Source organism: Engystomops pustulosus, chromosome 1 (genome assembly GCF_040894005.1).
Source record: "Engystomops pustulosus chromosome 1, aEngPut4.maternal, whole genome shotgun sequence".
Classification (NCBI taxonomy): Eukaryota; Metazoa; Chordata; class Amphibia; order Anura; family Leptodactylidae; genus Engystomops; species Engystomops pustulosus.
The window spans coordinates 264,022,028-264,039,098 of NC_092411.1; the positions used below are offsets into that span (position 1 = coordinate 264,022,028).

The window sequence follows — 17,071 nt, forward strand, 5'->3', positions numbered from 1 at the left end:
GGGTCGGCTTATACTCGAGTATATACAGTACAGTATTTTATTTTATTTTTAGCAGGGAGAAAGTAAATACCTAATTCTAACTAGAAAAAAAAACTTTAAAGTTTTTTTCATTGCCTTCTGTTACTCCTAACACATAGAAATATCCCAAGCCAATGTGTTATTTTGCTGCGAATCAACAATTAAACCTCTACAGACGCCTTAACCGAATCGGTATTTTGCTTTTAATTTTGCAAATTCGTCACTCTTGCACCTTCGTTTATTTGTCTCGTCGCTAATGTACGCTTCTAAATTGTCAATATTTTGCTCACATCCCCACAGTTTAGGCAGCAATTTTAACAAGTCCCTGCAAGCAGCAGATAGCAGCGGCATATGGAGATTAACGACATAAAGCGCCCGTGTCAGCGCCTTCATATAGTCGTTTCATTAGCAATACAAATTTTGTTTCTAATTAAACTTCATCTCCTATTATTTTGAAAAACAATCTCATTCCCAATTTTAGGATGAAGTAATAGGTGCCCACGTTTGCCTTCCACTATTTCTCCCGCCTCCTTCATTTCATTTTCTGGGTTGTAATGTCAACTAATTTATTACTGATGGGAAATTAGCTTCTGGTAGGTCTGTGTGTTTTATCCTTTATAGGTTGTCCCTCTGCTTGCTTCAATATCTACAGAGGTTACACCATATGTTCCTCTTCTAGAATTGTAAAAAAAAAATTTCCACGCACACTGAAGGATTATGTGTTTGTGCAGATCCATAATACCGGGCCATGGTGCCTATAGTCTGCTACGAAAACTGGTATCAAAATATTGCAGCATGTTCTATAACCAGAGCAGGGGCATAACAAGGAGACACTGGACCCTATAGCAGGTTTCTGAATTGGGCACCTTCCCCTTTAATAAATCCAATCATATTTATACACACATCTTTATACAATAACACACATTTATAGACTGATATATACACACATTTATGTATTTATATACACACACATTTATGTACGCATATATACATTTATACACTCATACATACTTTATATACATACTAATGCATTATATACTCACATACACAGTAACAAACATACACACATACAGTATATACACATCATATTTGAACACAAACTATAGTAAATACACATTATATACATGTCAACTAATTTATTACTGATGGGAAATTAGCTTCTGGTAGGTCTGTGTGTTTTATCCTTTATAGGTTGTCCCTCTGCTTGCTTCAATATCTACAGAGGTTACATCATATGTTCCTCTTCTAGAATTATTCACAGGACAACACATTTTGGGAAGTCTTTACCCCATGATCAGGCCCCAAAAATATGTCATACAAGTCCTGCCCCAAAACACATTGGGGCTTACTAAGGGTCCGAATCGCGCACTTTCTTCGGGTTTCCCGTGGGCCGTGGCCATCGGACAACCCAACGGATTCGGAAAAACTGCATAATTTAAAAAACAATATGTGTTGCGAGATCTGCACTTACATGCACTGGGACGAAGAAGGTGAACTCTGGCGGACATCGGCGCAGCAGCTACACCTGCTGGATATCGGGTGCACGACCTTAGTGAATCCCGGCAGACCCGAATCAGCGTCGGACAACGCGTCGCGGGATTGCGACTGGACCAGGTAAGTAAATGACCCCCATTGTCCTGTGATACTCATGTTATGTAATAAGAAGTTGAATCTATGTGGGTTGGCATCCTGGATTGAATCCCAGAAGCGCGGCACCCAGAAGAGTTTTTTATATTGCTCCAGCTCATCCACAGAATGGTTAATACATTTTTATTTAACTGACAACATCCATACAGATACGGTTGCATCCACTGGTGTAACAAGACACCAGTGGGCTCAGATGCGACCTTTGGATCAGAGGCCCCATATACCTATAATCGCACTGCTACGCCCGTCCTGCCCAGTACACTTGAAAATACAGATATATTCAACCGAAATATACGCACAGCACCATACCAGCATGAATGTGCGACCTTAACTGTACTAAATTATAGTTAGAGGTCTAAAAGCATGTCCTCATGACCCTCGTCACAAAATTTGTACTCTCCCAAGTCCCAATTATATACTTTATGTGCAGAAGAGTCCTGACCAGCATAAAACACTTCTGCAAATTAGGGAACCATTAGCAAGAGATGAGATGTCAACTATCAAACCTACTTGACTTAGGCTAAGAGCATAATTTCAAGTACTGTAAAAGCCACCAACATACCAATTTAGCTATCTCCTTGAAGAATCAGATTGCCTCAGAAGAAGACCCCCCTTACTAGGCCGACACCAAGTTCTTCAGCTTAGTCATTCCTTTACAATTCCAAAAGTCGTTTTTTTAAAATTTATTTTAGGACCAAACTGAAATAAGTCAAGTAATTTATTCAGTAAGTCTTGGAAATATCCACCACAGACTTCCACCAACTTGACAGGTCCAGAAATTGACTTTGAATGGAACAATCCACGGATGTATTATTTATAAAGCGCCATTGTTGGCATCTACAAATCGTGCTAATTAAGACGAATGTTCCCATGTTGTATTACCGTATGTGTCCTGCCAGTAACTCAACAGCGAGGAGGATCTGTGATATGCAATCATCTCTTCTGGTCCTCGCATCCCTCGTGTTCATGCTGTGTGTCACAACACTTCTCCCGCTTCAAGCCAGCTCTGGCTCAAAACGTCTGGCATCATTCCTAAGGGCTCTGAAGAAATAATTCCACAAAGTGGCATAAATTAATGTAACTAATTAACATGATGTTAATTATTTGTAAATTGTATGTTTGGATACACATTACTTGAGAGGCATATGTTACATTCAATGTTTATTGAAACAAGTGACTGCTAATCGGATCTCCTGAGTGTTCCCTTTTAGAACAGTCAGCAAACAGCACGCTCACTAAAAACTAAAAATTGACTCCTGAGGGAAAGCCAGAATTATTGTGCATAATGAAATGAGGAACGGAACTCACTGACTACCTTGAAACGTCAGCGTGTAAAAAAAGTTTGCTATGACTCTCATAGGTAATGAGTGTTTGGATGAGATATTCCACATACTAATTCCACGTTCTTCATTACTCGAAATTTCCTTTGTGGTTTTTGCTGGAGAAATAACACAACACTTTACAATATGTTCTTGAAAAACAGGTAATATAAATGAACCCTTAAAGGGAACCTTTAGATGGCTATACCAGTGACCTTTCACAATCTTGACTGACTCTAAGTTTTTTCTCTAGCCTCTACCGTTCCCCATGTGGTGTTCCTGTTGGTGACCATTATCTACTATATAGCCTATCAATACTCAGGTTGAGGCAAGGAGTTCCACGGGACAGTAGCATTCCTAACTAGTATAAAAGTCTAAACATTTTGCTCAGGAATGGCGTTGCCTAGTAAAATTCCAATGCTGAAAAGCTAGAGTTCATGGAGGCAGTAAGGTCTCCTTTTGAAGAGGTGGGCTCAATTTAGAATGATATCTCCAATCCACATGATAGGTATTATTTTTCCCATAGGTGGGGTCTATGATCATGAAAAATTGTCAAGTGAAGGGTTGGGGGTTGGGCGTATACCATAAAAGGTATATTCAGCAGGTAGGTCGGGTTAGTCATTTCTCCCTTTAGGTCACAATTTATACAACACGCTTCCAGGTTTTTAAAGACCCATTTTTTATATGATTATTATGACTTAATCCTGAGGACCTCCAGCTATACAAAGGACAAGCTGAAAGTGTAAGCCATAACCAGATGAAAAAGTGACCTCTAGAGACCTCAAAACACACTGTATATCATGACTTTTTAAAAATAAAAAAATTAGTAACCTACCCTACATGCCTAATTCCTTATACGCACCGCAATTCCAACCTTACCATTCCAACTCCGAACATTGCGGCTACCAAGGTCTGAGGACCCAACCAGAGACAGAACCCTCTTCCTTGTAATTAATAGAGCTGTTCTTACTGACTAGCACAAGCACATATGATAAGCAACTCTTTTATCTGCTTTTATAATATTACCCTATGAGCACTCTTTCTAATTTTTCCCTTACATGTTTAACCCATCTGAATGAAGCACAGGCATGTACTGAGTATATGGATAGCCAATGAACTGGCTTGTCAATCCAATTAGTTTTGGTTATGGGACCTCAAAAGTGGAACTCAGAGAATGGGCTCTGCTCATCGACAAGTTCACTCAGATCCTCTCAAGCGCTATGGATGACATCTGGTTGGGGGGTTCAGTTGTGATAAGTCCAATGTGTGAGCCTAGATTTAGTGACCCGTCCAATGATAGGTTACATCATGGTGGCTCAGTGGTTATTACTGTTGACTTACAACAATTGGGTTCTGAGTTTTAAGCAAACTAAGGACAACATCTGCCCTGGTTTTTTGTCCTCCTTTTTACAGATTTCATCCCACCCTCCAAACATGTATAGTGCTGATAAGAAAACTTTCCTTGAGTGGCAGACACAGTGTTTATGTGCTCCTGTAGTTTGCCAGGTGAAGGATGTCAAAATAGTAAAAAGCAATTATAACTTGTGATATCTCCTGTCACATGTCCACTTAATAAATACATAACTGCAATATAGCTAGAAAAAGTTCATGTCTAAAATCTTTTTAACACGGAAGCAGAAACTCAATGAAGTTTTTACCGAAAATAAGTTTCATAGCCGATTATTATGATGTGTGATATTATCTATGTATGTTTTTATGAATTCATGTCAGGTTTTATACTGGCAACGAGAGATATGCAAATCATCCAAGATTTGATTCATAGAAGCTTCGTCAAATTTTTCAAATTAGTCAATAACAAATGATCCAAACCAATGTTCCTCCAATTTTAAAAATGGTACATAACCCCCAGAGTTTTCTTGTTAAAGGGGTTATCCGGGTTTAAATTTTTTTTTATGGCCGGACTGGGGAAGGCTAGTTAAACATAATAAACTTGTACTTACCCCCTCCGGCGCCGCCGTTGTCCCACGCCGCGGTCCCTTCGATCCGTGCCCCTGTTTGTTTACAGGGGCACGGAAGCCGCGCACAGGGAGGTTCCGGTCCATGATGTGGACGGCTCCTCCCATGCGTCCCTATCTCTCAGCGTTGTAAGCGCTGAGAGATGGTGCGCATGGGAGCTTCCGGCCGGCCGGAAGCTCCCTGTGCGCCGGTGTAATGAAACCGGCGCACAGAGAAGACGGGCCGCGGCGCGGGACATCGGCAGCACCGGAGGAGGTAAGTACATGTTTATTATGTTTAACTAGCCCTCCCCAACCCGGACATAAAAAAAAATTTAAACCCGGATAACCCCTTTAATATCTCCTTTCTTTTTTCTCCTTTCAATATTGTTTGTTGATTTTTCCATTACTTTTCCCCCTTTCCTAAACACTGGGATTAATGAAAATATTAGCAACCCGCCATTTTGAAAAATTTGTCCGAACCAAATTGGAAACATTCTGATTCCTTTTGGTACCTGAAAATTGTCAGATTTGTACAGGATCTACAAATCAGGCCAAAATTTGCTCATCTCTACTGGTGACCTATCATAAGAATCATGTTGGTTGGGGTCCAACACCATGATACTTCACCAATCAGCCGTTTTGGCAACTTTTGAGTGGCAGAAGTTGTACAGGTGACGCTGATACTAAAGATAGGTCATCATCAGTATAAAAGCTGATATATAAAAAAAATACTTTCAAACAGGGTCATAACTTTAGGGGGTGCAGAGGTTGCGATCCTGTGCCCAAGAGGTTTAGGGGGCCCTTATGGTGTCACTTTCCCATATGAGAAGACTATTACTATAAACCATACATTATAGTCGGAGGCCTGGCACAGACTTTGCACTGGGGCCCATCAGTTTCTAGTTAGGCCATTGCTTTCAAATAAGTAGAAAGGTAATACCAGACAACAATGCAAATTTTAAAATTTTTCCACAGGGATTTCTCGTCTCCTTAGGTGGCCCATACATGTGACATGACACATAAACAGATGACCCATTGTGCATCTAATGGGCAGAATGTGTTAATTATTCGATGGTTCATCAGCTTTGTCAGTGGCAAATAATATATGATCCCGTTACATTGGTAACAGGCGCCGATTGCCGGTATTTAGGCTGATCTGACAATATTAGAAGGGAAAACATCTCCGCATGCCTTCTCCACAAAGTGACCTAAGGGACAGAGCAAAAAATGTAACATTAGAAGGTTGTGCTGGTACACGAGTCCCAGAAAGACCAATTATATAAGTGTAGAATCTTTCGTAAGGAGGTCGAAAAAATATACGGCTGCATGGATAAACACAGCAGACTGAGCCACGTTCCAAGGAGGAGATAAATTATAGACTTTGCTTGAATGTTTGGCCGTTGCGGTTTATAATAAAAAATGACCTAGAAATAAGAGCAGAAAATATAATACATTGTGCGCTCAGCCTGGGGCAGATACAAAGCCTGTGCAGCCGAGGAATGAGGAGTAGGAGGTGCCTACTCTGCTCACAGGAGGTTCTAAGTCAAATTCCACGCCCCCGCTTAAACTCTTTATACATGTCTGATAGTTTAGTAATCTGTATAATTTGATGAGATGCTTTATTATCAGCTGATAAATTACTATCTGTAAAAGTTCACAAAAACATCCTGGGATAATATCATTAAACTTTGCATTACCCTAGATCACCAGGCATGTAACCATTAATCCTTTCACTGCCCTAGACCTCTGTGGATATACGACCATGGATAACATGTATAAGAAGATTACCACAGTCAAAGTGCCTGGATTTTTAAGTAAGTGCCCCAGGTTAACATGATAGTAACTTTTTGCATCCCTTCAAAAGCTGAGTTCCACTGATTCTGGTGCAGTTGGAATTAACCCTTAAAGGGGTTGGCCACTTCACCTTATGCTTTTTGTAATGTGAGTGTAAGTGTGGGGGCAAGATATTAGGTAATTTACCAATATAAATCAATTGAAAGTTCTGCTCCGCTTTCTTGATATGTAAAGTGAAGCCTCCTGTCTTTTACATCTTCAGCCAGAAAAGTGAAGAAATCAGGCAATACCTTTTTGAGGACAATGGAGTATATGTAATGGTGAGCTTTAGAGAATCTTCTTTGTCAGACATGATGTTATGCATGAAACAGAAAATTCTCAGTATTTTATACACACTAAACAGTGATCATCAAAGGATATTAAAAAAAAACTTTAACACAACAGATTGACATCTTTTTTACGACAGGACGGCAATAAACGGACTAAAAACCTGTGAGGAGAGAAAGTTAAAGTTTTTTTAATATCCTTTGATAATCACTGCCTCGTGTGTATAAAATGCTGTGAATTTTCTGTTTCATGCATAATGAAATAATAATCATGACGAAGAGAACTAGTATTCTCGAAAGCTCACTATCAATTATACTCCGTTATCCTCATAAAGTCATCACCTGATTTCTTCACTCTTCTTCTGCTCTCTATGGCTAACATGGTACAAATCTACACTACTAACCTCATCATCCAGACATTTGTGTCCATAAAATGGCCACAGATGAAGGCTAATGTGATCTTATCTGTCCATGACCAATCGCCCTGCCAGGACCTTATGATAGTAATAATGAATGTAGGATCAAGGCCCTGGCAGGGCAATTGTTCATAGACAGTTAGGATCAAATAACTCTCTATCTGTGGCCATTATGGTCATGAATGTCTGGCCCATGCGGTAAAAGACAGGAGGCTTCACTTTACGTATCAAGAAAGCGGAGCAGAACTATTATTAGATGTGTATTGGTAAATCACCTAATATCCCCCCCCCCCCCCACTTACACATATATTGCAAAACACATGAGGTAAAGTGGCCAACCCCTTTAATATACCCTCATGTCTATATTGTTACTATCAAAATGACAGCTACAAATGTTCTGATATACATAGTATAGCAGGACTGAGTTTGACCATTACCCCTAATGCCTTACACATAAATTTCAGGCAAATCTTGAGTTACTCTCAGTCCACAAAAGGAACTATTCAATGATACATTTCGGCAAGGTCTTCACAACGATGTGTTTGTAGGAGTATAATTCTAGAATTGGTAAATGAATGGCTTACACACCGCAAATGTCAGGCGCAATAAATGTCTCTAAATATGCAGACTATGACATAAAATCATGTTCCACGCTGAAGCTTCTGACGGACAATGGGATTATTTTCGGGATGAATGGCTGCGGTTTGATCGTCACACAGGTGTCTAAATCAATGGTGGATTTTATTGCGCCAAAATAAATACAATTCTGGTGTTGTAGTCCCTGCTCTCCAGCTCACTGGCGCTGTAAAACATTAGAACGCATAAAAACCAAATTAATAGCCTGGTGGGTTAATGCGAATATATATGCAAATGAAAGGAGCCGGAGCATTCCACTCACATCCCTTCCTTACATTGTTCTCTGCCCATAGCAGGATTCATAGACAACCCAAATCTATAAGACAGAACAAATGATTGATACCGGACTGGATCACTTCTCTCTGTCTCTATCCAAAATAAACACAACTGTACAGGATGTGCCTAAGACCTAAAATACTAAGAATCAGGATACTAAAAATTATTGTAACCATAATAAAATATAGAAATAATAAACTGTAATTAAGGGCAGCGACTTATGAAAATTAATGAATTAATAATTTGTCAAAATAAAAGAGAGATACATCTATCAATCCATCTGAGCAGATTGTACAGTATACTATCTGCAGGCAGCATGTTATAGAGCAGGAGGTGCTGAGTAGATTGTATATTGTGTCCTATCTGCAGGCAGCTTGTTATAGAGAAGCAGGAGTAGATTGTACATAGTGTCCTTACTGCAAAAACCACGTTATAGAGCAAAAGGGGCTGAATAAATTATACTTAGTGTATCAACTTCAGCATGTTATAGAGCAGTAGGAGCTGAGTAGATCGGACATAGTGCAATATCTGTAAGAACCATTTTATAGAGCAGGAGGAGCAGAGCAAATTGTACATAGTGTCGTATCTACAGACTGAATGTTATATAGCAGGAAAACCAAAAAAAATATTGTACATAGTATCGTATCTGCAGACAGCTTGTAATAGAGAAGGAAGAGTTGAGCAGATTGTACATAGTATCCTATCTTCATGCAGCATGTTATAGAGCAGGAGGAGCTGAGCAGATTGTGTATACTGTTGTATCTGCAGGCAGCATGTTGTAGAGCAGGAGAAGCTGAGCAGATTGTGTATACTGTTGTATCTGCAGGCAGCATGTTATAGAGCAGGAGGTGCTGAGTAGATTGTATATTGTGTCCTATCTGCAGGCAGCTTGTTATAGAGAAGCAGGAGTAGATTGTACATAGTGTCCTTACTGCAAAAACCACGTTATAGAGCAAAAGGGGCTGAACAAATTATACTTAGTGTATCAACTTCAGCATGCTATAGAGCAGTGGAAGCTGAGTAGATCGGACATAGTGCAATATCTGTAAGAATCATTTTATAGAGCAGGAGGAGCAGAGCAGATTGTGTATACTGTTGTATCTGCAGGCAGCATGTTGTAGAGCAGGAGAAGCTGAGCAGATTGTGTATACTGTTGTATCTGCAGGCAGCATGTTGTAGAGCAGGAGAAGCTGAGCAGATTGTGTATACTGTTGTTTCTGCAGGCAGCATGTTGTAGAGCAGGAGAAGCTGAGCAGATTGTGCATAGTATCTTATCTGCAGGCAGTATGTTATAGAGCAGGGGGAGGTGAGCAGATTGTACATAGTGTCCTATCTGCAGGAAACAGGTTATAGAACAAGAGGCACTGAGCATATAGTTTATGGTGCCCTTTCTGCATGCAGTATGTTATGGAGCAGGAATGGCAGAGACGATTGTACTTACTGTTATATCTGCAGGCAGCAAGTCATAGAGCAGGTGGAGGTGAGCAGATGGTTTTAGAATAGGAGGAGCTCTATAGATTCATATAAAGGTTTGTAGAAAAAGATTATATATAACTTGGAAGGTATTGATTAAAATCCCTGCTTTTGCTATACAAAGGAGTCAAATGGGCGGTGCTATAAGTCAATTACCTCTGTCACAGTATGTTCAATATATACAGAAGGCTGAGAAACACTGAGTTGGACCACCCATTGTACAATTAACTCACAACATCAACCTGCTTAGCCCCTCCTGCTCTATATAGTGCTGCCCTCAGATGACAAGTTCCCTTTAACCCATTGATGGCAGTGATATTATGATGCCGCAGTTACGGTCCTTTTGTCAGTGGCGCTGAAGCCTCTTCTTTAGTGTGATGACTTAGCACACGTTAGGTATGACAGACATGTAGGACGTACGAGGCTTAAAACCGTCAAACTAAAGAACTGCTTTAATTAAAAGTTGCAGTAGGGCGCATAAAACTTGCTAAAGTCACCAGAACCACTGGCATTGTGTGTTCTTTAATCTACGAAATTAATGAACATGACTTCCCGATCCATTTAAATTGTCCGTAAATTCAAACAAAATAATTTTTTCCTCCTGAAATCCTGACTTGCTTTGGCACTTTCAATCGCGGGGATTAACTGAGCGGGCTTTTTATTCACTAGAAACCATCAAATTCTTCCGTTATTGCAAGATCTGCTCTCTGTCATAAAACTTTATTGATATATTAACATGCAAATTAAAGCATGGTACACGGAGGTTTTTACTCAGCCCCTGTTTTTCATTTAAAAACTGTATATCCCGGATTTTACTACCTGTGCTCTCAGTTTTACGGTTAAGTAGCTGCAGTGCAGAGAGGGTAAAAATCGGAGTTAGAACGTCTATAAGACAAGACAAAGTAGTAGGAGGTTATGTGGTTCAGACAGCTCCTTGTATGGGGCATGCTGGGAAGATAAATGGGGGTTCAGTACTATTGACCCCTATTTTTATTAGCATCAACCGTAGCCATGGACTCCAAGAAAACTGGCAATGTTAACTTTTCTTTCAACAGATGAAGGTGGCCCAAGCAATCGGAGCCATGTTTGATCCATAATTGCTGATGTAAAAGAAGATATCAGGGAAAATGATCAGGAAGGTTCCATTTAAAAAAGCCTAAATGCTTCATTTTTACACCCCTTGTTTATTAGTAGCAGAATTGTGGACAATAGATTGTTGCGTGTGATGGGGGCACACTTTACTCTGCTATCCTCTCCGTTTTCTACATTGAACTGTTCCACAGCCCCTAAAATCAGCTGTTGGGGTGGCATCCAGGAATTCCATTTATTCTCACTACTAACATTCAGTGCTGGTTAGACTTGCCTCCTGCCTTCTATAATTATTGTGTTTTTTGCTGTGTTTTATGACCCTTGCTTTGACCTTTTGACTACTCTATATGGCTCATGATTATGTATCTCACCGCCATCTTGGTTTCGAACTGAATATCCATGTATATTGTGTTGTGGTCTGTGCTGCAACACAGTATACACTATATGTATGTGCCCTAGTAAATCGCTGCCATCTAGGTTCTGCCTGGAATATACTTACCTTATATACTCGAGTATAAGCCTAGTTTTTCAGCACAAAAAATGTGCTGAAAAACCCAAACTCGGCTTATACTCGAGTCAAAAAAATAAATATATCTAAACTCACCTTTCCGGTGACCCCTGTATTTCTTCTGTGCGATCTGTCCGGCAGCTGCGGCAGGCTGTATACACTGGGGCAGGGTCTGGCAGGCTATATACACTGGGGCAGGGGCTGGCTGGCTATATACACTGGGGCAGGGGCTGGCTGGCTGGCTATATACACTGGGTCAGAGCCTGGCTGGATATATACTGGGGAGGCTGTGACCAATGCATTTCCCACCCTCGGCTTATACTCGAGTCAATAGGTTTTCCCAGTATTTTGTGGTAAAATTAGGGTCCTCGGCTTATACTCGGGTCGGCTTATACTCGAGTCAATAGGTTTTCCCAGTATTTTGTGGTAAAATTAGGGTCCTCGTATGTAGGCAAGAATGTAGGGACAGGGGGAGGTTGTGAGAAGACCAGGACCTGTACCTCTTTCCTATCTTGACAGTTGTAGCAGGCTTCTCTGAATAGCAGGAAGGGGCTACTGAGCTGTGCAATTCAAAAAGCAAAAAGGAGTGTGAGGACGGTGTAATTTTTTTTTGCAGTCCTACTTGCTACTGCACTATTGATGGTAATGTTTTTTCTGGCTCCATATATAGTGTATAACAGCTACTCTGTGGGGGATCCAGTTCTGTGGATAGGTCATTAATGCTATGGGACTTGAACACTTTTTTAAAGCTTCATAAAGCTTCAAAAATGTGTGGTCGAAAATTCTAAATCATAGTAATGTTGATCTGAAAGAAGAATAATTAAAACTTTTGAGAAAATGTTATTGTCTCTGTCGAGGATGCCAACTACCACTGTATAATATTGCTTCTGCCTCTGCAACATATGAAAAGAAACTGTATTAGTGGACAGTCCGAGTTAAGTAAAACTTGAGATGCTGGGGGACAGATCCTAAACCAAAAAATTTATGCAAAAAAATTACACTTAAAAATTGCCTTATTAGGTGGCATTTCAGACAAGTTGTAAAATTTTATTCTGAAAGATTTCCTATTATAGCTGTTTGTATATTACCAAAATTCTTTGTATTTAGTGAAGATAAGGCTAATACAATTATCAGTATTAATGTTTCTGGGCAAATTAAAAAAAAAAAAATTGCACAATTTAGCAAAAAATAATTTTGCTAAAAATAATTAATAGTTGATATTATAATATCCTACTGTTTGTGCACTAATAATAATAAAACTTTTTTTTTAAATTTTTTGTGTTCTTCTGTTTGGGGCCATGATGCCATTCAGTAATGCCTTATCTGTTAATTTAATTATGTTATTATTTTATGTGTGTAACAAACTCATATAGAGCTAAGGAGTCCAGTAGGCGGTCCTACTTAGTGCTTTACTCAGGAACGAGCAGCGGTTTAAATGAATAAATGGCAAATTAAACTAAATACTTTCCCATAAAACTATTTACCAGTCAGCTACTCCTGCTCAATAACATGCTGCCCATAGATAAGGCTGCTCATTATATGTAACAGGTTCCCTCTAAATTTGTAAAACGCTACGGAATTTGATGGTGCTATATATAGATTATTATTATTATTAAATGACATTTCCACTACAAATAATTAATGTAAGTCTAATCGTCCCCCACTGTCTATGTTAAAGGGGTTGTCCACTTTCAGCAAATAATTGATATGGTTTATGTAAAGAAAAGTTAGACAAATTTCCAATATACTTTCTATATCAATACCTCACTGTTTTCTAGATCTCTGCTTGCTGTCCTTCTATAAAAAGCTTCTATGTCTACTTCCACTAGACAGAAATCTGTCCCTGGTCATGTGATGTCACACAGGTGCAGAAGCACAAGGTCTGAGTAGTCTCTGTGATACCAATGGCTCATGCACCTGTGTGACATCACATGACCATGGACAGATTTCTATCCAGTGGAAGAAACATCGAAGCTGAGATCTAGAAAACTGTGCTACGAAGCCAGATGGGCTCTAGGGGGCATTACCAGAGCCCCTCCATGCAATAGCTCCACAGCCTGTTACACTATACAGGTGCACTTTCCTCTTTCCACTGTGTCAGATTATACCAGGCAGCGGGAGAGGGAAGTGCTGAGGGAGTAAGATGGAGGGGGACAGTATAACAGACTGTGAAGATACAGTAGAGAAGGGCTCGGGTAAACCCCTTAGAGCTCATTATCATAATTATAAAAGTTGATTTTAGAAGGAAGGCGGCCGTGAATGACACATATAAGAACTATGGTACCTGGATCTATGAGTAAGTGCCGCTGGTTTGTCATGCTGGATTTTGATGGCAGAGTTTCTTTAAAAGGCTTGTCCATCAGCAAATAATTGATATGATGTGTGAAAGGAAAAGTTATTCTGTTATCCGATATACTTTCTGTATCAATTCCTCACAGTTTTCTAGATCTCTGCTTGCTGTCCTGCTATAGAAAGCTTCAACGTTTACTTCCAGTGGATAGAAATCTGCTCATGGTCATGTGATGGACAAGCAGGTGCATAAGCCACTAGTATCACAGAGAGTAATCAGAGCCGTATGATATATCCATAACATGATGATGGACAGATTTCTATCCACTGGGAGTAATCATAGAAGCTTTCTATAGCAGGACAGCAAACAGAGACCTAGAAAATCGATATAGAAAGTATATAGAAAAATTGTATACATTTTCCTTAAATACACCATATGAATTACTTGCTGAAAGTGGACAACCCCTTTAAAGGACATCCATCACCAGATGAAGGATTGTAAACCAAGCACACTGACATACTGGTGTGTGCCCCCTCTGGCAGGATCTGCTCTTCTTTTAGCTTCTTATGCCCTAGTTTTTAATGAAAAAAGACTTTTAAAATTATGCAAATGAACCTGAAGTACTCCAGGCTCCAAAGGAGTTAATGGAGCCTGGAGCCCCTCATGCTCATTTGCATAATTTGTATGTCTGTATGCTTGGTTTACAATATTTGATCTGATGATAGATGCTACTTACCACATGGGGAAAAAAATGTAACATCGTATCATCTCCATGTTTCTGGATATGTAAGAATATTGTACAGTAATGATATCAGACAAGTATATAACCGCTGCCAATATTCAATGTTATCTATTGCAATTTCATGCCGGCGCTATACAATATTCTTCTATTTAGCGTATAGCTGGCAGAGTGGATCTTGGTTCTCGAAATCTCATTACTTTTTTTTTTCTGTCTTTTACTTCCTTAGCAATTGGAAGGACTCTTATTCCTCGATACTTTAGCACAGTGTTTGAAGGGGGTGTCACTGATCTCTATTACATTCTCAAGCACTCCAAAGAATCATACCACAACTCATCCATCACCGTGGACTGTGATCAATGTACCATGGTCACTCAGCATGGGAAACCCATGTTCACCAAGGTAATAACAAAGCTGATTTCTTTTCCCCATCTTTAAGAGTGATTGATTTTCCTTCTGGTGTAGTAATGTAACATTGCCTCCCTGACCAAATGCGCAACTTTCATTTTTCAACAGAGCAGCAAAGTGTTTAATTTATAAATATTTGCTTTTCATTAAAGAAACAGCGGGAGGACGGGCATTACTCTACTACGTGTCAGTGTCAGGCATGGCAGCCAATCAGATTGCAGGGATTTTACCGGGAGGGTTGGATAGGATAGAAGTGATTGGAGTGGCAGCTATGGACAACATTGAGGGTGCTTTGTAAGGGGGTGTTATCAAAATAGGGAAACCAATAAGATTAGTCACACACAGGCAACATCTCTCTCAAACTGTATTTTTGGACCAATAATTGGAAAGTAAAAAATTATATAATGTTCTCCAAGTCACAGAAAACAGCTACACACAATAGATTACTGTACTTCAGTTTTATAAAATGGTGACTTATCCAGAGAATCAGTCAATCATATCCCAAATCGGTGGGTGAATAACTTTTGGAGCCCCTACCACTGATGATTTTTCCACAAACAACCTCAGGCCCCCGAATACCGATAATGTAGCCACAATAACAGCGCCATTGACCTTGTATTGGCCATGTTGTATTACTGCAGCTCAGTTCCCATTCACTTCAATGGAAGCACAGCTGCAGTTACCTGGCCTTGCCACTGATTCGGGAGTGAAGCTGTTTTTGAAGTTCTGTCCTTTTTGGTATTCTGGCACAGGAGGAGCCAGAAAACTCCAAATCAGAATTAACAAAAATGGAAAAACCCTTTAAAATAAATACCATTTAATCTGTAGGCTAGTGTTAGGTTCTGACTACTCCTTCAGCAATTTTATCTACTATGGAAAAATATTTTACCCAGTTTTCTTATTATCCAGTCTACTCCCTACCATGTCTGTATGTGCCAGACTACTACTCTAATACTCTCCACTGTGCAATCCCCTTTAAGCATTAAATGTGATGGAGGAAATACTAAACCTTCCCCCTACCCAACCTTCACTTTTTGTACCTAAAATTTTCATTTATCAAAAAACATAAATTCAATTTTCTACAATAACCTCTCTCCCCATTACTAAAAAGGAGATAGATATGTAGCATCGTCCTTGGTCTTCTGTCTGATTTATCTTACCTGTTGCTACAAGTGTTGTAGCCTTGATTGTGGTTCCTATGGGTGGTGAAGGTCACTAGTATAATTAGTCCTAGGGGTCCTATTATTGCTTTAGGTCCACTTCTAGATTCAAGTATTTTTTTATTAAGTCAGTAACATTGGGAGAGCAGAATATACTATCCCAAGCAGCAATGGGTTAAAACAGTCCATCCATGATTTTACATATGATTTCAATTGGATTAGTAGGATAGTAGATGTCCCCATGTCACTGTTGATGTAGAAGAGTTTACTTTGTATTTGTCCTTTATGTGCACTGTGATAACAATGTAAGTATAGAGGAAACACTGTGTATAAAACATTCTAGAAATATTGGTCCTATAGAACATACAAGAAATATTGGTCCTATAGAACATACAAGAAATACTGGTCCTATAGAACATATTAGAAATACGGGTCCTATAGAAAATATTAGGAATACTGGTCCTATAGAACATATTAGAAATACTGGTCCTATAGAACATACTAGAAATACTGGTCCTATACAACGTACTAGAAAATACTGGTCCTATAGAACATATTAGAAATACTGGTCCTATACAACGTACTAGATACTGGTCCTATACTGGTCCTATAGAACATACTAAATTAACTGGTCCTATAGAACGTACTAGAAATACTGGTCCTATAGAATGTACTAGAAATACTGGTCCTATAGAACATCCTAGAAATATTAGTCCTATGCAACGTATTAGAAAAACTGGTCCAATGGAACATACTAGAAATACTGGTCCTATAGAACGTACTAGAAATACTGGTCCTATAGAACATACTAGAAATACTGGTCCCATAGAACACACTAGAAATTACTGGTCCTATAGAACGTACTAGTAATACTGGTCCCATAGAACACACTAGAAATACTGGTCCTATAGAACATGCTAGAGATACTGGTCCTATAGAACACACTAGAAATACTGGTCCTATAGAACATACTAGAAATACTGGTCCTATAGAACGTACTAAAAATACTGGTCC

General features: G+C 39.4%; 1 protein-coding gene across 5 annotated transcripts in view; it reads left to right on the top strand.

Moving 5' to 3' along the window:
• LDB2 (LIM domain binding 2) overlaps positions 1–17,071 on the top strand; it is a 232,372-nt gene that overhangs the window by 146,800 nt on the left and 68,501 nt on the right. For all 5 annotated transcript variants that reach the window (XM_072126042.1, XM_072126043.1, XM_072126045.1 and 2 more), the window contains exon 3: positions 14,719–14,891. In XM_072126042.1, coding sequence (XP_071982143.1) covers positions 14,719–14,891 — 173 coding nt within the window. The remainder of the gene's footprint in view (positions 1–14,718; positions 14,892–17,071) is intronic.